The 21363-nt window shown below is 44.8% G+C and overlaps 1 protein-coding gene across 1 annotated transcript in view; it reads left to right on the plus strand.

Moving 5' to 3' along the window:
* LOC138487325 (uncharacterized) overlaps window positions 1-21363 on the plus strand; it is a 2513852-nt gene that overhangs the window by 366236 nt on the left and 2126253 nt on the right. The window contains exons 15-16 of the mRNA XM_069613924.1: window positions 8473-8551; window positions 14231-14356. Coding sequence (XP_069470025.1) covers window positions 8473-8551; window positions 14231-14356 — 205 coding nt within the window. The remainder of the gene's footprint in view (window positions 1-8472; window positions 8552-14230; window positions 14357-21363) is intronic.

Genomic DNA, 21363 nt, shown 5'->3' on the forward strand with positions numbered 1-21363 from the left:
CACTGCTTTTCGGCCCTTCCAAGATAGCCGAAATGTTCTTGCTGGGATAAGGCTCCTTGCCTGGCCTGCACTCCCTCCCCTCATTGGCTGGCTTTGCATTGATAGCCCAATCAGCATAGCACACCAACTAAGGCCCACGACGAAGGCCCCTATCTGCTCCCTGAACGCTACTTGGGGTCCTCTCTGCATCCAGAGCACCTTAACTACATTGATGCTGCCACCTCACTCTTCTAAGAAATCCAGACTGCATGGACTTCGTCACTTCCTTAATTATGGGTTAGTTCCTCCCTTCTGGATTCACTCCTACCACCTTTGACTTTCGCTCCTCTTTCTGCTTGTTTCTCCCATGTTTACATTCTGAATTGCATTGCTTCTTAAATCACTTGGCTATCATCTGAACCCAGTTGGAAAGTCACATTTTGCTGTTTTTGCTTTTGGTTTCAAAGTCGAATTTTGCTGTTTTTGCTTTTGGTTTCAAAGTCGAATTTTGCTGTTTTTGCTTTTGGCTTCAAAGTCAAATTTGCTGTTTTTGCTTTCGGTTTGAAAGTCGATTTTTGCTTTTAGTTTGAAAGTCGAATTTTGCTGTTTTTGCTTTTGGTGTGAAAGTCTAATTTTTCTGTTTTTGCTTTTGGTTTGAAAGTCGAATGAATTTTGCTGTTTTTGCTATTGGTTTGAAAGTCAAATTTAGCAGTTTTTGCTTTTGGTTTGAAAGTTGAATTTTGCTATTTTTGCTTTTGCTTTGAAAGTCTAATTTTGCTGTTTTTGTTTTTGGCCTGAAAGTCAAACTTTGCTGTCCACTGCTAACTTCTCTGTACTTTGCTTGTAACTGTTGCATCTCTGTAACTTGCCGGCCCAGTGACTTCACTGCTCTCTTTTTGTTCCACACCTACCTGGATTAGCCGCCCGCCCCTGCTTCTCCCTCCTTTCCTCGCTACCACTCCCATGGCACTCTCTGTTTCTCCTGTCTTTTCCATTGACTATCCTTCCCTTCTCACTAAGTCTGGTAGGAAGAATTTCAAGAAGGATATCTTGGCCTCCAACCTTGGACTTCCTATCGCTGACACCCATTCTAACGCTTCCTCCAGACAGACCCTGACTGACATCCTCTTTGTCGTACCCTCGCCAGATCTATGGACCCTTCATATGATCTCTGGGCTCTGTCTTGTTTCCTCCTCTCCCATTAATGGTGGCACTCGCTGGGAAGTTCTCATGGCTTCCTTCAACTCCTCTAAAGTCATCATTAATCTCTACTTCAATGGCACCTTCATGATCCAAGGCCCTCAGGCCAATCTCCTCCTCTTTGATAGGCGCTTCCCTCACTTCATCAATTTTCTTTCATCTCCTGCTGTCCCCTCCTCTCCCCCTTTGGCAACCTTGCCCTCTCTCTCCTCCTCCTATGCACCACCTAGGGCCCTTTCTCCTCCGCAGGGCGTACCTCTGATATGTACCCCTCCCCAGGGGTCTTTAAGGCTGGCAGCCTTCTTCGTCTTGCCACTCTCAACTCTCGCTCTACTGTCAAATACTCCTCTGACATCTGCCACCTCCTTGAAGAACTTGACCTTGATGTTCTTGGTCTCACTGAGACATGGTTCATGGCCAGCTCTGTCACAAGCTTTGACACTCTCCTCCCTGATGGCTACAAGATCCTCTCCTCATCCAGATCCTCCCGGTCCGGTGGGGGTGTAGCCCTGATCTATCCAGACTGGATTTCTGCCTCTATCATTCCCACTCAGACCTACTCCTCTTTTGAATGCCTTGTTTGCAGGCTCTCTCTCTCCTACCCAAGCTCTTACCATGGCTACTATCTACCGGCCTTCTGTTCAAATCACCTCATTTTTCTCTAAGTGGGCTGACCTCTCCTCTTCCCTCCTTGCTTCTACCACAGAACTCCTCATCCTTGGTGACCTCAATATCCATCTAGACTCTCCTTGTTCCTCCTCTGTACTGTTCCGTGACCTCTGCAACTGCCTCTCCCTTTCTATCCTCCCCTCTGGCCTGACTCACTCTGCAGGACACACACTCAATGTCTAGATTTCCTCTGACCTCACCCTCGTATGAGAGGAAATGGTGGGCTTCTTGTTCATCCTCTAACAAACTGGCCTGCTGCCTTCTCTAAAGGCTATACCGAATCTCTGTCCTCACCTCTGACCACTCCTCTATTCTGGAGCAATCACTCCCTCCTCTCCTCTCATCTCTCCCTCTCTTCCTCCCCAAGCCTACCCCAACACTGCCATCTACCTTCTCGGACATCTGTCCCATGAAGCGTGTGTCAGTTGAGGCTTTTGCCGCCACCTTCTCTCCCCCTCCACGTCTGGCTGACTCACATCCTGACACAGCCCTGTCTCTGATCTACTATTCTATTTCTGATATTCTTGATGTTATTGCCGGTGGTCGGTCAAAAGACCGAAAAAAAATCTCGAAATACAATAATCTCGAATCCAAAATCCCGAAAAAAAAAAGTCGAATTTTTTATTTATTTAATTATATGCTTTTTTGGGGTCAGGTAAGTAAATAAAATGGGTTAAAATAAAAAAAAAATAGAAAAAAAGGGGGTTGGGGGGGAACCCCCCCATTTCGAACAAAAAACGTCATTAAAAAAAAATTCGACTTTTTTTTTTTCGAGATTTTGGATTCGAGATTATTGTATTCGGGATTTTTGTTTTCGGTTTTATGACTATAAACCGTTATTGCCCCTGTCATGAGGATCCATCTGAAGTCCAAAGCAAAGTGTAATTCCTGGTATGACTCTGACCTAGCTACACTTAAACGTAAGTGTAGGGCGGCTGAGAGGAAATGGAGGGCTTTTTGTTCATCCTCTGACAAACTGGATGATTGCCTTCTCCAAAGGCTATACCGACTCTGTCCTCACCAAGAAGAGAGCCCACATTCAAGCCTGTATCTCTGAGGCATCTAACAACTCGGCCAAACTCTTTAAAATCTGCAAGGAGCTGGCCAACCCTGCTGCAGTTTCTACCCCTCCTGTCAGCTCCCAGTCACTTTGCAATGCCCTTGCCTCTCACTTTATCTTAAAAACCCAGGTTATCTTGTCCACCCCCTCCTCCCATCCTGCTCTTCCTCCTCCTCCTCCCCCACTCCTTCTGTGCACGCTGACCCTCCTTCAGCTAACCCTCCACCCTCTTTCTCATCCTTACCTCTTTTTCTCTGACTAGATCGCTAGACATGTCCGATCTATGATAGCCTTGTCAAAACCGGTTTATCCTTGTTTCTCTAAAACCATCAAGGACCACATTGATACCCTCGCCCCGGCCCTTGCCGATTTCTGCAACCTCTGCGTTGGGTCTGGAGCCTTCCCATCCCCTCTGAAGCACTCTCTTGTGCATCCTCTTCTCAAGAAACCCACAGTCGATCCTTCTTTTGCATCTAACTATCGCCAAATTTCCATTACTCTTTTTCTGGGCCGACTCCTGGAAAAGCTGGCCATCTCTCAGCTTAACCTTCATTCTGATTCTGTTGGCTGTCTCCACAACCATCTGCCCGGCTTTAGAGCTTCCAGAAGCAAGGAAACTGCTCTCCTGAACATCCGTGAATATCTGCTCTTCAACCTTGACTCTACCAATCCCTCTGTCCTCATCCTACTTGATCTCTCTTCTGCCTTTGACGCGGTCAACCATACCATCCTGCTCAACCGTCTCCGTGACAACCTGGGTATCACCGATTAGGCTCTGGTCTGGCTGACCTCTCTCCTCTCTGATCGACCCTCCCAGGTCCAAATGGAATCCTTCCTATCCTCTATCTCCCTTTCTACCTGTGGCGTCCCCCGGGCTCTAACCTCTAGCCCTGGCTTTTCAACCAATACCTGGCAACTCTTGCTCACAGCATTGCCATTTTCTGCTCCAATTTCCAGTGCTATGCTGATGACACTCAACTAATTTTCAGGCTTCCCTCGGCCACCTCCTCTCCTTCTTTCATTTCTGATTGCCTAACTGCCATTCGGGACTGGTGTGCCGCCAACGATCTTTGCCTGAATTCCAGCAAGACAGAGATCCTTCTCAAAGGTACTCCTTCACCCTCTTTTCCCCTCACTCTGTGGCCGGCCTCCCTTGGCCCTCCTCCTACCCCCACCTGAGAGGCCAAGAACCTCAGGGTAATCTTAGATTCCACACTCTCCTTCTCTTCCCACATCTCTGATGTCTCTAAAAAGTCAAACTTCCTACTGAACCTCCTCAGAGGTACTCTGCCTTTCCTCTCAGAAGCTTACTGTCTCCTAAGCCCTGGTTCTCTCTAGGTTGGACTATTGTAACAGCCTCTTTCTAAATCTACCTGCCTCTACTCTACACTCTTTGCAACTCATCCAGAACAGGACTGCGAGACTTGTCCTTGGCCTCAAGCCCTGGGATCGTATCTCTCCTGCCCTGAAATCTCTCCACTGGATCCCAGTGGATGCAAGGATTAAATTCAAAACCCTCTGCATTGTCCACAAGGCTTTCTGGGGCCTGGGTCCAAAATACCTTGATCTGTCCCTCCGTAAATACCTCCCCTCTCGAGCTCTTCGCTCCTCTACCTCTTACTCCCTTAGGGTCAGTTGTTTGTCAAAGAAACGAGCTGGGGGTAGATCTCTGTCTTTGGCTGGGGCCTCCTTCTGGAACAGTCTCCCTGCCACTCTGAAACTTGAGGAGAACCAGCTCCGGTTCCTGAAGCATCTCAAGACCTTCCTCTTTGCTTCTGCCTTCGCCCCTCCTCTCCCTGCTGTTGGGTCTCTCAGCACTGTGCATCAGCCTACCCTCTGTTCTTCCGGGCCCAGGTACCTGTTCACCCTGCCACCCACCCGCACTGCCTCCAGGCCACCCCTGGCACTGGGTTCTGTATCTGTAACCATACAGTCCCCCCTTTTTTTATGCACTTATCAGACATACCCTGTGTGTTAATTTAAATCCTGCACTTGCCACTTGCTGGCTGCACTACCACTGTTTGTGGCCTTTTATTATTTTTTTTTAATTATTTATCTGTTTTTCCTTTGCTTCGCACTTTTCACCTCTCCCCATTCCATGCACTTTCCCCCTTTCCCTTCTCCCATGCACTTGCCCGTTCTCAATGTCACTGGGCCTAGTAAGATCGCTGTTTTGTTCTCCCTCGTCTCGTCGCGCTCTGAAGCACGTGTGTACGAGCACGATATAAATAAAATATCAATATCAACAAGCCACCATGTCAATCTAGATAAGGCTATATATTCCTTTTTCCCAAACTGCAAACATACCTTGGGAGCATACAGATATGTAATTTTATAGCTGCTTTTTTACATTACAAGCTATTCTATGTTATTGCAAAAAAGGCCAATGGAAAAATTATACCATCTTTGGTTCTGTAAATGCTAGTAAGAAAATCTTGGAAGAACATCTTTGACAATTTCTTGTTATTTGCTATCTATGTAAAAGATACCTCTGAAATTTCGAAAGCTTATGTATCTACAATCTCAGCATAATATTTTCAGTTAGTACAATAAACATTATCAAAACTTGGATTTTGTTTGAATGTTCCCTCCAAATTGTGGACTTCTACTACTTTTGTAGCAGATTTGGCAACCAACGCCGTGTTTACACTTTTAATGAACAAAATCCCCTGGTCATTTTCTAAAAGTGAAGCCTCATTACAGCTACACATTCTGCTTTCATGCCTTGTACTCATGCCCAGCAACAAGTATATAGGGGATGTTTAATGTGTGGATGCTGGCGAGTTCAATTTTAGTCCCAATGACTGGCAGGCCCATATGGGTACAAACCCACCAGCATCAGTTTATAAAACAGTGCGCTGGCTGAAAGTGAGACTGTTTAGCATATCTAACTTTCATGGCAGAATCTACGCAGATGACACACAGGTGGTCACACAGCTTAGTGGTCAGTACAGAAATGATGTTGAGGCCATCAATAACATCTATAAAGCCATCCAGGACTGGATGGCTTGTAACTCTCTAGCATTAAACAACAATATAACCAAACTAATGATAGTATCCTCCAAGAAAACCCAGAGCAAACTAGATACTGATTACTCAAACTTCCTTAGTGCAGGCAACATCATTACAGTCCAGAGGAAGGTAAAAACTCTGGGAGTTGTCTTAGACGACGAATTATCCATGAAGCCGCATGTCTCTTACATCAGGTCTAGCTGCGGACTGATCAATAAGCGAATCAATTACATCTGTCCATTTCTAATAGCCGAAAACTGTGCTTTTCTATCCACGGCGTTGATAAACTCCAGACTGTACTATTGCAATAGCCTATTGTCTGGTACTACTGCCGCAAATATCCAATCCTTAGTGGCCCAGAACAATGCCATGCGAACCATCTTCACTCAATCTCGTAGCTCCCATATCTCCATCTTCAGGAAGAAGCTTCATTGGCTACCAGTCAAACATCGCATAACACATAAAATGCTCACTACGACACATAAATGCCTCTCTTTCAGCAGTCCCATCTACTTGTCTGAACGTATTAACATCAAGAGCAATGGAAGAAATCTCGTTCATCCTCTGCCACAGTCCTTGCTTCCCCCAGATTTAAGACCGCAAAATTTGGAGCCACCACGCTTGACATTCAGGGCCCTCTACTTTGGAATGCTCTGCCGGCAGGGCTAGGACAAATCAAAACAACCTCCTATTTAAAAAAGCCATAAACAACTTACCTTTTTGTAACATGGAGTGATCCTTATGACCCCTTTCTGATCCTGCTTGTCTGTCTCTTGTTGTCCTGTCTATGTCTTTGTTTTTTCTGCACCCTGAGGCCTATGGGAATGCGTCGCGTTATAGGAATTAAAATAAATAAATAAATAATCTGTTTACTAGAGTAGCTAACATTTTGAAAAATGTGGTGGATTCCTCTAAGTAGATGGAAATCCATCACATTGGGCCCACTTATTAGTTTGTTGGTATCCCGCTGGTAAATCCGGTGGGATATCACCAAACGGTATTACCTGCACTTGATCTTCCAGAATTACCGGCAGATTACAAGCGCTGCTAACTGTATGTAATTCCCCATTCCACTCCATGGGGGAATTGCCGGTATTACTGGCGCCTGTATTATCGGTGTCGGTAATACTGGAATTTTCGGATGGTGGGGTGCCGGAATTACTGGCAGCTCCGAGCTGCAGGTAAATCCGGCCACCCCACCACCAAACTTGTAGTTTGGCAGTGCAGGAAAAGTGGCGGTAACAGAATTTTCCCACACCGCCAACCTTGTAATGAGGCCCATTGGGCCACATCACAAGTTTGGAGGTAGCTATGCCTGTAATACAGGCAGGCTACCTCCAAACTTGGGAAAAAATATGGCACCCGCGAATAGGCAATTACCGGGGTATTCTGGCTCCACCAGACCCGATAATTGCCCTTTCACGGGTGCCGGAATCGGGTGATCCCCATTCCCATTTGAGCCCCATGGGACTGAATGGGAATGAGGATGCCTGTAGCACCGGCAGCAATCCTTAAGGTGCCTGTGCTACAGGTATGCTGTGCTCGTGGGTGCCTTTTATTCCGCCAGGTCAGACTGGCGGAATGAAAGGTACCCGCGAGCACAACCCGGAGTTTGCCGGTCCGTATACAATGGTACCGGCAAGCTTACCGATACCATTGTATCCGGACCGGCAAACTCATAATGAGGCCCTTTTGTCTATAAATGTCATTAGATTTGTCTTAGCTGGTCCTGTGAGGAGTGTGTTGCAGTATCCAAATCTGTACAGAATGTGGCCTTGAACTGAAGTATCCATCATGGGATGAGACTGTAAGTTCTTAACTCTGTGTAGCATGACGATTTGATCATTGATGGCGACACGGCTTAGGTAATGTGTTTTTTAGTCTGAGACGGCTGCCCGATGTTTTTCATTGTGACTTTGTTTCACTGTATGATTTCTAGAGCACAGAGTAGTCTGACATTTTCAAATGCCTTATATTAAAAAGATAGGCATATATTGTTAGGCACTGACAGCATGAAAAATGTAGTTTACAGGGTTATGCTGGGCTAAATAGTTGACATATGGCTCATGGTTTTCCTTGGGACAAAGTCAGCAAAAAATGTAATTCAAAAAACGCCTGTGTCCTGTTGGGGACCTGGCATCTATTTGTTTTTTTCACATGTCCTCCTACAGGCGGATTGTAAATCATATGACTTGTTTAGCCAATAGTTTTTCTGATGTGTGTGGGGGTGAAATGCATCACTTGAACCTATCATTTGAAAGATATTCTCAAAGAGAGACCCTGCACACGCCAGACACATGGTTTGGGCTTGCTGAATTTGCTCCCTCAGTGAGGCCAGTTCAGGGCAAATACTTTTACCCCTCCAATTTGAAAAATCACCAACCACCACTGGTTAAGGTTAAATTGCTTGCCCTTCTCCTTTGCAGTGGTGAATGTCAACATTTGTATAGGTTAACCTGGTATGATAGTGTGGCAGAAATATCTCAGTTCACACTGTGCATGCATTGTTTTTTGGAAGCGTTTCATACAATAAATACATAATTTCTTTTTAGGTACGAGGATGCACTTGTTACATCATGGCTTGAGGCTGCAAAGGAAGAACTGAGCGACTCCATAAAGCTTCCTTTACTTGTAAGTAAGGAATACAACACAGTTAGACCCTAAGAGGTAACTAACACAATAGAAACCAGTAGGTCATTCATTTCAATGAAATGGGGACCACAATATACACACATATCCTGCCGCAATTTCACTGAATAGCATTAATTTATTTATTATTAGTGTTACAGTTTATAAATAAACTTTTCACATAAAAACATAAATATATATGTATATTCCAATAACAAAAATGAAAAATCAAGATTACATATTCATAATACTCATAAACCTTACTAAAAACCATATCAAAATACCTAAAAATTCAATACATTCATTAATTAAAATCTACTCTAAAACATTCTCATCTCAACATCCATAAATATTTAGTCAACATCTCGTTCCCTATACCTCTAGCTATGCACAAAGATAATTCAGAGCATTATACATGGCTCAGATGGAGATACCCAATAGTCTCTCAATCTCTAACCACACATTATACATTGCTATTAAGCATATCAAATTTGTGGAATTCAAGTTTCGCCACCAGAAAATGTCCTCCTATATATATATTATAGCATTAATTAGTCACTGGTTTATCAGTAATCAGCATTAGGCTAATTACGGTAATCAGAGTGACAGGTTATCGTTACTTTCTGATTATCGTTCATAGCCAACAGTTTTGGTTAACTATTAGCGCTGGGGTAGGAGTGAATGAAAGTGCTCAGAAACCAAAGGATATATTGCGCAGTATAAGCCCACATTCCAAACAAGCTGTGTGCTGATTGGGCCTTCTGTTTGTTTCCCTCCTGCCATCAGCGCCACTGCCCACTGCTGTCCCCTACAACATGGTCCCCCCCCCTTTTAGCCAAACCACTCTTAACTGTTCGCTGCAATGGTTCTCTCCTCTCTGTTCACAGCTTGCAAGGGAAATTGAAAGGGGGCCTCTGCTGAATCCTGTAACAAAGTCTCTACCTAATGAAGTAGGTGTCTAGGAGTGAAACTGAGAGGCTGGGTACCTCTTTGAGCCAGTGGATGATGGGCCATGGAGTCTGGGGGAAGTGGGAGGAACCCCAGGTCACTCCCTTTCTCTCCTGGGAACCTACTTTAGAAACCTCAGGTCAGACACCTTCCCCACTGCACTCAGATGGGTACCCCCATGAGCCCTGGGGACCAGAGATCTAATTTGTATGGGTCCTTTTATTTCCATGGCCCTATCTGGATCTTTGGATCCATCCAGGGTATCCGCAGATCTGATCTGGTCTGTGGACCCGCTTACAAAGTCCATGAAATCTGCAAACCGACCAAATGTCTACAAACCTTATGGGGGCCAAATGCATAGCTGTGGCATCATCCCTGACCTCACTAGTTTACACTTAACACAGCCTACAGGCTGTCTCATTACACGGGTAGCTCTCCATAAATACTCATGAAATCCAAGATATCACATGGGTAGATATAGGCTAGGCTGGGCCCCTATCAGCCTACATGACTCCAGACACATGGCCCAATCCCAGTCCAGCCCAACTCTCACAGCAAAGGTGCAGCCACTGCAGAAAACACTTTCCCTGAGGCAGGGGATACTGCCCTATATAATCTAGGCAGTTCAGTTTGTCAGTGTTACTTGCAGCAGCAGGAGACAAATGTTTGATGAAGGTTTGAGAATGGGGAAAGGAGAAAACCAGGATACTGCACTACACATGAAGATTGGAGGAATGAAGGCTTTGAGTTGAGATGGGGAAGGGATTCAGGAGGAGGTGGTTATAGAAAGAGGATGTGGTGACTGCTTGGAGGAGACAGTAATATCAAGAGGAGGAGAGAGATTGGAGGAGGTGGTTAAAGTAGGAGCAGGTAGGCACAGTTTGGAAGAGGTCATAACATCAGGAGACGAGAGGTTGGTGGAGCGAGTTATGATGGCACATGGTTGTAAAAGTCAGAAGAAGGTGATAGAAGAATTAGAAGAGACGTTGGTGGAGGTCGTTATCATAAGAAGAGGTGGTGAAGACAGTAAGTGGAGGGAGGTTCCAGTGGACCCGGTCAGTCCGAGCCAGGCCCAAAAGGCAGGTAGAGGTATGAGCTGCTGGCAGCTAGACCAGAGCAGGAGTGGAGAGGAGGATAGGGGAAAAGACGTTCTGGGAGGAAACCCTGAATGTCAGGAAATGCTGGGAAAGTCAAGATTAATAGTAGGAACTCCTGGCTCCTACCTTTCCAGAAACCAGACTAATATGTATGTTTGGTGGAGACAATGCAGAGGTGGGCCACTTGAAGTGTTGGCGGTGCTGATCCCTCCATTGTGAGATAACCATGATAACGGGTCCCTGGAAAGCTCTCTTGAGGTTAATCAGGAGCCGTGGAACGCTGGGGTGAGACTTTTTTTTTTATCAGAGAACTGTTCGTTAGAAAGAATGTACGCTTGTATGGAACCTTTGGGGTTCTGTGAACCAGAAATAAGGATAGGGTTACTACACCTTCTGTGTCCAGTCAGTTGTGTGCACCTCCACAACCTCCATGAAAAGCCCCAACTGCTATTTCCAAGGAGGCCACCTAACTGTATCTTTGTGTTTGATCTGTACGACAATGCAGGCCGTGCGCTTGATGTGGCCCATAAAAAGATCCATTATATGCCAGATGTTAAACCAGGGTGCTAATAGCAATAATGATTGATTTGAAGCCCATTGCTCAGGCCTATTAATTGATCAGTGTGCCTTTACCTCCCGGCAAGTCCTACCAAACTCATCATTATTGCTTAATTAAAACATGTACTTCACTGTTTGATCTATCAAAATGCTTTGAATTGAGACCCGTTCTGCTGATAAAGCCTGCTGTCCACATCTCCTAGTCGTGTGATATAACAAAACCTTGCGGCCAATTAGAAAATGACTAAATAACTTCTGCTTCTCAAATAATCTCAAGATACCCACTGCATACAATGTGAGAACACACTACCTGTGATTAGTGATAAGAAAATATTCTCTTTCCCAACTTACTGAGCTACCTGCATCTAGTGCTGGCATTTCAGGGATAGCCACTTTCGGATCTTCTGACACAGTTATCCTCCAGGCCTACACATTTGCTTGCTGGAGTCATCACCATCATGGCGTTCAGTAACTCTAACTCAATGTCCCACAGAAAGCCCATGCGCAAGGGGAGCTGCCCCCTGCCCGTTATCAATCGACATTTGCACCACCCTCTGTGAGCTTGTATAACCCATGACCTATATCTGAAGGTCAGTAGTTGGGGATGAATTTCATCATAGACTCCAACACTAGACCTCTTCTTTTCACCTGCATGTGCTGTAGATGGCTCTGTGGCCTAGGCACGATTACCAGACAGGCGTCATAGGACTGCACAATATGTAGGTTGTGAAGGAGAGCATCACGGATGAAAAGTACCCTAGTCACCATAAAGGTCATTGTGTTTGTACTACTCCTTTCCCTGGTGTTTTACTGGAAGGTTCCCCCAACTTCATAGGCTCCCACTTCCCATTAATTCACATCCACCTAATCCCCTTTTGCCCCCATGCAAATATTTCGTTGTTTCGTTTTTATAAACCAATATATTTTCAGTTTTCAGAGTTTTTCTCAAGTTCGTTTTTTTCATTTACTAATCACTTAATTTCACATTATTTTTGCTTAGCTAATCCATGCGGCAAAGGCAGCAATTTATTTAAGCCTTTCTACACTTAAGGTAGCACCGGGAGTTTGCTCCACCCACTGGCATATTCTAATAGAGTTAGACCTTCACCTTTATTAGAGGTCCTCAGGGCCTCTTGAGTGGTGGCCATTTATCGCATTATTGTGAAAGGCATGTGAAATGTTACTCGTATACAGAGGTGTAGGAGACCAAAATTCTGGTGTGACAAGCACAGCCTGGGGTGAGTAATTGGGGTGGTCATTTCACTCAAGCGTTTTTGTGGATTTTCTTGACTAAAGAAAACAATTTTAGTATTTTGGGAAATGCTTAATCTTATTTCCCAATCTAGGGAATGTATTGGATTGGGAAGGCTTATACATATTTACTTTGTTTTTCTTAGATGGGTGCTGTGTGGTTAGGTCTTTTACTTGCTATTCTGCCCCAACCAACTGCTGAAATGTTCATCATAGGATTAACAGGTTTCCACTTCACTGGGGTAGTTTGATTTCTCTGGGACCACACACGAGGTCAGAAGAGTTAGTGTGTGTCCTTTCACAGTGCCTCCCTACGAAGATAGTTGTACAGATATTTATTGGTTTCCTCTATTATATGTCTATTTCAAGCCCTACCACTTATTTATGTCAATATTCGTCATCGAAATTCAAAATGCTTTCTATACAATAAACATAGTCCCAAACAACATAACTGTTAGAAGCTTACACTGCAGTCCACCGTCCAGTCCTCTCCCATTCGTACTTTAACCACACCTGATGCATCTAGTGCCAAGATCCAATAGCTCAGTGTGAAATATACAAGAACACTCGCCCCTTTCCCTGGTAGCTGATTGCACAAATTCTTAGTGAGCTACTGTGACACCATAGTTGGCCTAGTCAATGTCTGTGCTAGTGTTATGTGCATAATGCGCAGTGTACTTGCACAGCGAGAAATGACTCAGGCTTATACAATTTGTATAACTGAAGGAGGATAAGGACTAGGTGTGAGATCTGCGATACCTGCAGCAAAAAAGGAACCCTGGAGGGCAAAATACTGAGATATGTGGCACGCAAGCTGGGGATGGTCTCTCTCTCTCTCTCTCTCTCTCTCTCTCTCTCTCTCTCTCTCTCTCTCTCTCTCTCTCTCTCTCTCTCTCTCTCTCTCTCTCTCTCTCTCTCTTTCTCTCCCTTTCTCTCCCTCTCCTATCCCCCACGTCCAGTTCTAGGGTCTCCAATTTCAATTAGAGGAGGTACCTATCCAGCAGTGTGCGTCCTGTCTGTGAGTGTAATTCAGATCACTCACTTGGTAGATTATCTGACTGCTGTTCTTGCAGCGGGGCTGCAATGGCCAGCGACGCAAAGTTCCTGAAATCCCCCTATACCTTTCTTCAAAATAATGCTCCAGTTTAATTAATGAGTAATGCAGAGCCACCACTGAGGTGCTTCCTTTCTTCTGGGACCAGATTTTTCATTGGAACTGGTGAAATGTACAAATCGCTTGGCCCTGTAACTTAACCCCTAGACCTTTACAGGGAGTAACGCCGACCACCTTATTGCTAAATGAACACCTGAATTATGACGTAGGACTCCTGAGAACCAACCAGAAACAACCCTTCTGTCATCGGCTCTGCTCGCTCACACCCTCTGCCGACCTCTTACTAGGCATCTCTTCTTCCTTGCTGACATCAAAACAGTGGAAAGACTATTTCCCCAAGGCCACCAAAGGTCCGTTGGTTAATGCCATCTCAGAGTAAGTTTTCTGACAAAATCTGTTGCGAGGCCTATCACCCAGCCCCACGGCCAGCTGCTAGTAGCATTTGAGGCCTTCCCTCTTTGGTTTGGGTTCCTAAGTCAGGCTTCCAGGCACATACCTGCCCATATTGCCCGTGGGGAATAGCTGTAATGCTTAATAAGCAAGCTATTTCATGTTCCTTCTACCTACATTAAGTACTGAAACCTCCCATCGTAATGAATTCTGAGTAAGCCCACTATTTCCATTGGTTTAGGCCGGGTGACGTTGCATGCAGTGCTGGAAGGAAGTGTTACCAGGCGCATCCTTTGCTGTGTCACTATTGTTCTCTTGTTGCAGGCCACTGATGAGGCAAAGGAAGAATGTGATGACTTTTTCCGTGAAATTGAGCTTAACCTGAACGCAGACCTCCTCCTACTTTTGCGGGAAGCAAGATACCTCATGAAGTCGCCTTTCCAAATACAGGTCAGAGATCTCTTTCAGCATCCTGAACAGTGTTCCAGACCAGAAATGTAGAATACGTTAAATAGGGAACTCTACATTACACTTTTTACTTTATAATGTTGCCGATTCTTTATATATGTATTTGTTGCATTTGTTGTTCAAAACTCGGAATCTTGAATGTGTTCTGTATTTGTTTGAAAGTCATTGTAAACCTATGCTTATGTACAGCAAATTCAAAGTGTTAAACTCTTAGCACCTACACCATCACTCCATAAGAATGCACTCTAAAACGGTTCCATATCTTAAAATCGCAGCAAAAATGGCTGTGTTTACAAAATATTGTGGTAAAAATGCTATGCTTTTTCCACCACAATCATGTAAAGGATGCGGAGGGACACCCCCAGACCCATTATACCATTTAAGAGGAGCGGGGGACACCCCCACAACCCCCGATACCCTTCAATGGTATAATGGGATACACCTCTACAGGGTCAAACCACGGCAACACATTTCTTTACCAGTTACATTTTTGTCGCCATTTTATCACCTGATACCCTCTAAAACGGACTGCATATAGGTTGCGCTGAATTTTGAATTTGCTTTGCTGAGCTACACCTTGCCAGTCAGGATTTGAGGCATTCATTAACTTGCCATGTTCATTTCCCAAACTGTACAGCCTTGGTTTCTCACTTCATGCCCCTCAAGCTCCCAAAATCACTTCAAATATCCTTTCTAGTGAATCACATTTCCTCTACAGATTTAGGCTGGGACTTCAGAACTGTTTTCACCTCTCAAGGGACATCACTTAAATCCCAAAACGATGCACTGGTGCAGCATAACACGTGGGCATGATTGATGCTGGCCCAAGGTGTAACTTGTGACATTCACCTGAGTTCAACAATTGCTTTCCCAATGCTGCATGTGAGGGACATCGGAATGTCTCAGAGTTGGAGGACTCCAATGGTCAGTCAGGTTATAATTGCTTTTTTAAATTTTGTTTTGGAATTGTCTCTTCAAAATTTGCAAAAGAACTTTGGGGTTTGAGATCTATTGCAGGTTTATATAGATGATGTCAAAGACATACACAGGTGATTAATGCTTATGGTATAGCCACGACAGAAAGGGCCTCATTGGAGAATCCAAGAAAACAAAACCAATGCTAATACTTTTGAGTGTGGAGAACAATTGTTTGGCAAGATTGTATGCAATACCCTTTGGGTGCACTACAATAACCCTGACCTCCTGGCAATAGGGACCCAACCTTTGGTATAAGTCTGAACTACACAGTTTGGTAGTGTGGCTGAGCAGCCAGGCTTATCTCAAGAGGAGTCAATGTGAGCAGTAATGTTGTAACACAGTGTTTCACCACACAGTTATCCAAATAAACACTTATACTCACGGTTCCTTGATAAAACAATTATTAATTTATTTCACAGTCAGTTATATAAGCCTTCTTCAGGAAGGGAGCAACAACATTTAACACTTAAATATACTTCTAAATGCACTCTTAGTTTCTCTAAATCAGATGATACCCATTGGGGATGGCACACAGACACTTCCCACACCCTCAGGTGACTTGAATTGCTAGGACATTGTGGACATTGATTTATCAATGGTACATTTAGAGCAATACTGAGTTTGGTGTAAAAGATAGAATAGAGGAATAAAACAAGGGTTAACAAATAATTCATAAAAAGGTAAGTACTTTTAAACACCTTCCAAAGCAGAGTAAATTAACCCATTCCTGGGGGAAAGGCCAAAGCACAAAGTCAGAGGTAAAGAGGAGTCTCTCAGGGAGCCAGCACAGCCAATGTTAATTGAACAATGTCAAGGGGAGCTGAAGATCTTCTTTGCAAGTAGGTAAAAAGTCTTGCACAATGTTTTTGAAAATGTTTGTAGAAAATAGAACACTTGAAGGGCCACAAGCTGAGAGGCTTGTGAGGGGTAAAGTTATAGCAACTCTGCAAGGTAACCAAGACAGGTGTCCACTGAGAGCAAGTAAGGCTGCACAACAAGAGGTAAGGTCTCTTAGACTTTACAGTACCTCTGGTTAGAAGAAATGGTTCCAGCTGGCTTTTGTTCCTGCACAGCTCTGCAGAACCTGTTGTTCCTGAGCCTCAGTCGTGGGACAAGAGGGAGGACGTCTGGGGACTCCTGCTCTGCAACGGGAAGGTCAGCGGCAGCAATAGGCAAACTTCAATTCAGCGGTCCTTCACTGTTTCAGCTCCTCGCGTCTGACAGCAAATAGCAACACTGCGGTTCTCGGTACCACTTCAGACTTTCCTTGTTTCTGGGGTCCAGCACGCTGTTGAGGTGGCTCAGGCTTGGTCAGTCCAGCATCAGGGAAGTCCGGAGGATCTTCCTAGCGTTCGGGTCTGACTTAAAAGCAACGCACACACGCACACAATCTGGTGTGTTCCTCTCCCTGGCTCTTCGGTCCCAGAAGCAGCAGCAGTGGAAATACAACCATCTTCGAGAGGATGTCCAAACAGGCTTACTTTGGAGTTGATTGGTCCCACCAACTCAAAGCGAGAAGTCGTTCTTGCAGGGCTTCTCTAGTCGAGGCAAATTCAGAGCTTCAGCACAGCAGCAGGGTTTCACCGGACAAACCAACGGCCCAGGAGTTGCAGCAGGCGTCTCTTCCAATTTCTTCTTCAGATTCCTTCGTCCAGTGGTCGACTCTGCCTTCCAAGCCAAAAAACCTCACCTTTTATGCAGGTTTCTCCCATTCATTCCAGCCTAGCTGTCAATCACACAGCAGGGTGGCTGTCCTTGCCGGACAGCCAGCCGGCCAATCACCTTTTGGTGCATTCCTGTAACCAAGGGGATTAAGCACAGGGAGTTTCGGGTACCTCCCTCACTTCTTGCCCCTGCCAAACATACTGGAGTCAGAGGCGGGCTTCACTCGTGAATCCCTCCAAAGACAAAATGAACAAAGGGACCAAACCTGGTTTGGCACGCAGAGTAAATCTCAAGAAGGACCTTTCCAACAAGAAATAGCGAAAAAAGAAGACCGGGGCCATTTTGACAAAATGGGCACCCACGGGTGCCTTACTGTGGCTGTGAACGCAGCCCACAGTAAAAACACACAATGGTAGTATAAAGTAAACCACTGCCACCAGCCATTAATTGTAGAAAGAGTAACATAAAAATGTTACATGAGAAACTAGACAATGGGGATACTACGTAACCCCTCCAGTACCCTATGGTAAGATACTGTGTGCTGGGTCTAGAAAGCTACAAAATGTAAGAAAAGTCAATTTCACTTCACTGCTCTTGGAAACAGTAGTTTCACCAAGAGAAGGTATTTAAACCTTTGGGAAATCTAAGAGACTTCCCTGTGCCACTGCACTGAAGGCACTGTGTGACACAATGTAAAGATGATGCCTATGGAGTTTGTCAGACTCCAAAGTCAAACGAAACACAGAGAATAAATCACATTAAAATTACATGAGAGATAAAAAGTCCTAAAGTCCAGCAAAAAGAGTTAGAGGTCTCTAAGGTAGAAGGGAATTAACACATTTCTGAGAATTCTACCTAACATCAATCCACTAGCTTCTCCTCAGACACTACATGCAGTGGTGAAAGGCATGCAAACCTGAAAAGACACCGTGTTCCTGGCCTTTCACAGTTGCATGCAGTGAGTCTGTATTGTTCTCTGCCACACTTGCATGTACGTACACTGGAGATCAGCAATGGTGGTTGCCATTACTAAGGAATTCCTTTGAACTGCTACAGCCTATCCCCGGGGATCTGAATACTGATCACTAGGGATGTGCTTTGCATTCCCCACAAATTGAGGGATTCTTGATTTGGAGTTTCCTTGCAGGGATCCTGCACTGTCAAGGGAATCATTTGAGAATGGGGAGGGCATTTGGTTTATGCACTGCAACAAGAATGAGACTAAAGGACAACTTGACTTCCTGCATGTTCACAGTGTTTTCTTGGTATCCTGTAACCATCGTTTCCCTCTCCACGTTTGTTATTCCTGTTCTTCCTACCCATGAGCCATGCCAATCCCTCACCTCTGATTCTGCATCTATTCACATGTATGTTAAGAGCACACCTCTATATTTTGTTTGATACCTTTTTGCATCTTACTCAATGAAACATCGTTCATATTTGTTTTGCCATCCGTTGTAGACACTTTGCTGGTGTAAAAGTCGAGAGGGAAACCAAACATGTTTACTTAATTGCCGGCTGACAGAGAGTGAAAACAGATTAATAACTAGTCTAAATTTCTTTGCAGTCTGTTAACATGATAAGTAGCTTGGCCAGAACCAGTATTTATTGTGGCAGTGAGTGGAAGCATCGATTGAACATAAGCCCAAGGATGAGACACAGCTATTATGGGAGGTTGTATTTGATGGTTTTGTCATTTCTGAACACTTGACTCAGACAGAGATAGTGTGCAAAGTGATCCCACAGACTGCACTACATTGAACTAGGTATGGCATCCCCAGGTCCACAACACGGCTATGTGCAGCATATCCCTGAGTCAGGCTTTCCAAGCTGTGAGAAACCTGAGGGTATTCTACCAAGTAGATCCTGGGAATCCCTTATTTAGGTGGCCAGGGAAGAACTGGTCCTTTCTTATCCCAACTCTAGGGGTAGAAAAGCGGGGACAGATCACCTGGGTAGGGGAACCAGAGGTTTTGCTCAGGGAAATATCCCAGGTGAAACACAGTATTATACTGGAGAAAAGGACGAGGAAGACAAGCTCATTGAGGCTTTTATAGGCTGCACCAAATCAACCTCCCTTCCACCTAAAGAATCTCCCTTATCCAAATCCAATGATCCCTCTATATCTGATAAATCCCCTAGGAACCCAAACCCTTGGATTTCTACCCGAATACTCCCAATCATTCTTCTCCATGTCACATTGATCATTCTTTTCCGAACACCCTGTCAACTTTGACTAAACACTACCATTCCCACAATCCCCACATTTCATTTCACAATAATAATCCCGATCATTCCCATTTGTTTCACCCTGGTACGAGGGCTAGAATTCTGTATAACAGTTTTTCCCCATCTTGCCACATGAGATACTCGGAAACTCTAACCCCTCACCCCTTTCCTCACATTAACACTTTCTCACGACACAAAAGACAACGGACTAACATGAAGATTGTTTACCTGACAAGCACCAACCCAAGGGTCAGGCAAAGTCAGTCAATTGACCAGAATCACACACACCTGACAGCCCTTTCCTTTCCCCACAGGGATAATAGGTGGAGCATGAGAGCACAATACGAGCCAGGCAGACCCTACGACGAGAGAGCTAACTCAGCACGGCAGTTCAAGAGGAGGAGAAAGACAGCGCAAATCGAGAGGGTGACAAGGAGAGAAACAACCTTACCCTTTCCGACCAAGGCCCGTGAAACCTCAGTGGAAGGAATCTTAAGACCTCAAACAAAAGGCAGTGTGTGTTGCAGCAGATCTCAACGGTACATGGGGCCCTCCTCCTCTGATAACCAAGCCAGGGAGAGACACTTGCCACTGTGGTATCGACCTTGACTCGAGAGACAAGCAAAGCCAAGCAGTTCATCACAGCCAGTGAGTCAAGGGGAGAGCCGATAAGAAACCAAACTGTGTTGAACAGAAGTAGCAAACGGCTAATTGAAGAAAGTGCAAAGAACTGTAAATATGAGAAGGGAAAACCTGCTACAGAGGAGTCGGGCAACACGTGGGTGCTCACTCAGGAAACTCTCAGCGACTGCCCTATTGTTGAAACTACTGCTACTAGAAGGCCTTGGGAAATGTGAGAAAGGGGTCAAAGTGGTCATACAGTGGTCTAGTAAAATCCCCTGCACAGTTGAAAGTCTTTGACCAGCAGATGATTGTGAAGCTAAGGGAAGTGAATCCCACATCGTAAGAACTGTTAGAGAAATAGTTTAAATTGGCAAAGTTGGCAAGTGTGAACCCAACGGAGGGATGCTGGTAAAAGTGGGCGAAGCCAGAAGTCCCAATGAATAGTGTGTTGACAAGAGTAAACCCGGCAGAGGGATGTCCACAGTGAACTGTTTAAAAAGACATTAAGATTTGTGAATGTCACAGAAGAGATTGTGTTGAAAAGGCTGTAGTGAACCGACAGAGGGAAGGCAAACAGTCAAGAAAGGTATGAGCATGACAGAGGAGGACCCATGGGTGAAAAGCCATCACCCCACCTACACGTGAATGCAACAGGAAAATCTTTGAATAAATGCCAGGGTGAACCCGACGGAGGGAGACTGATATTCGAGAGGGGTCTGAGCCCGGAAGAGAGTGACCCAGCGGTGAACAATTATTACCCCAAGTACAATCAGGAAGGAACTTTTGTTTATTGTTTTGAACCCATCAGACCCTCGGAAGCAAGAAACTTAACTACCGAAGGTCCTGATATTGCTAAGAACGTGGAACTGAGCCCAGAAGAAGGGTATCCAGGATTGAAAGCTCATCACCGAACGTGCCTATGGAAAGGACATTTTTTGTTTATTATTTTGGAACACACAACGTCCTTGGAGGCAAGAAACTTTTTGTAGAAAAGAGACTTGACCACGAAGGTCCTGATAGCTGAGAGCAGAACTGTTGTCTTGTGCTGGGAAAGCTCAAGCGTGTGCTGTGCTCAGGAGTCCCGCCTTGTCCCGTGCTGAAGACGTGGGGAAGGGAGACCCCCGGCTAGCACATCCGGACTTATCATTTGTGAACACTTCTTTCTTTCTTGTGAACTTTATCCCACACTCTTTTTGTATCTAGCGTAAGGATTGGCAATAGGTTTGTTTTTTTCTTAGTATAGGCCCTTTTATTTGACAAGACACCACTAGGACTGACTTATTATTATTTGATGGTGGTAGCTTGCTCCAATCTTAGATTTAGGTTTAGATTACGTGGTTTTCCAACCTACCTATACAGTTTAATAAACACCCTTGAGCTGTGATCACTTGTGTCTGTCTTTACTGTTGCCAATATGAGTTCCTTTCAAAGCCCTGTTAACAAACCACAAGAAATAGACTACATCCCCCCTATTATCTCTTTGATATAATGAG

This window comes from Ambystoma mexicanum, chromosome 9 (assembly GCF_040938575.1).
Source record: "Ambystoma mexicanum isolate Mex_15411 chromosome 9, UKY_AmexF1_1, whole genome shotgun sequence".
NCBI lineage: Eukaryota > Metazoa > Chordata > Amphibia > Caudata > Ambystomatidae > Ambystoma > Ambystoma mexicanum.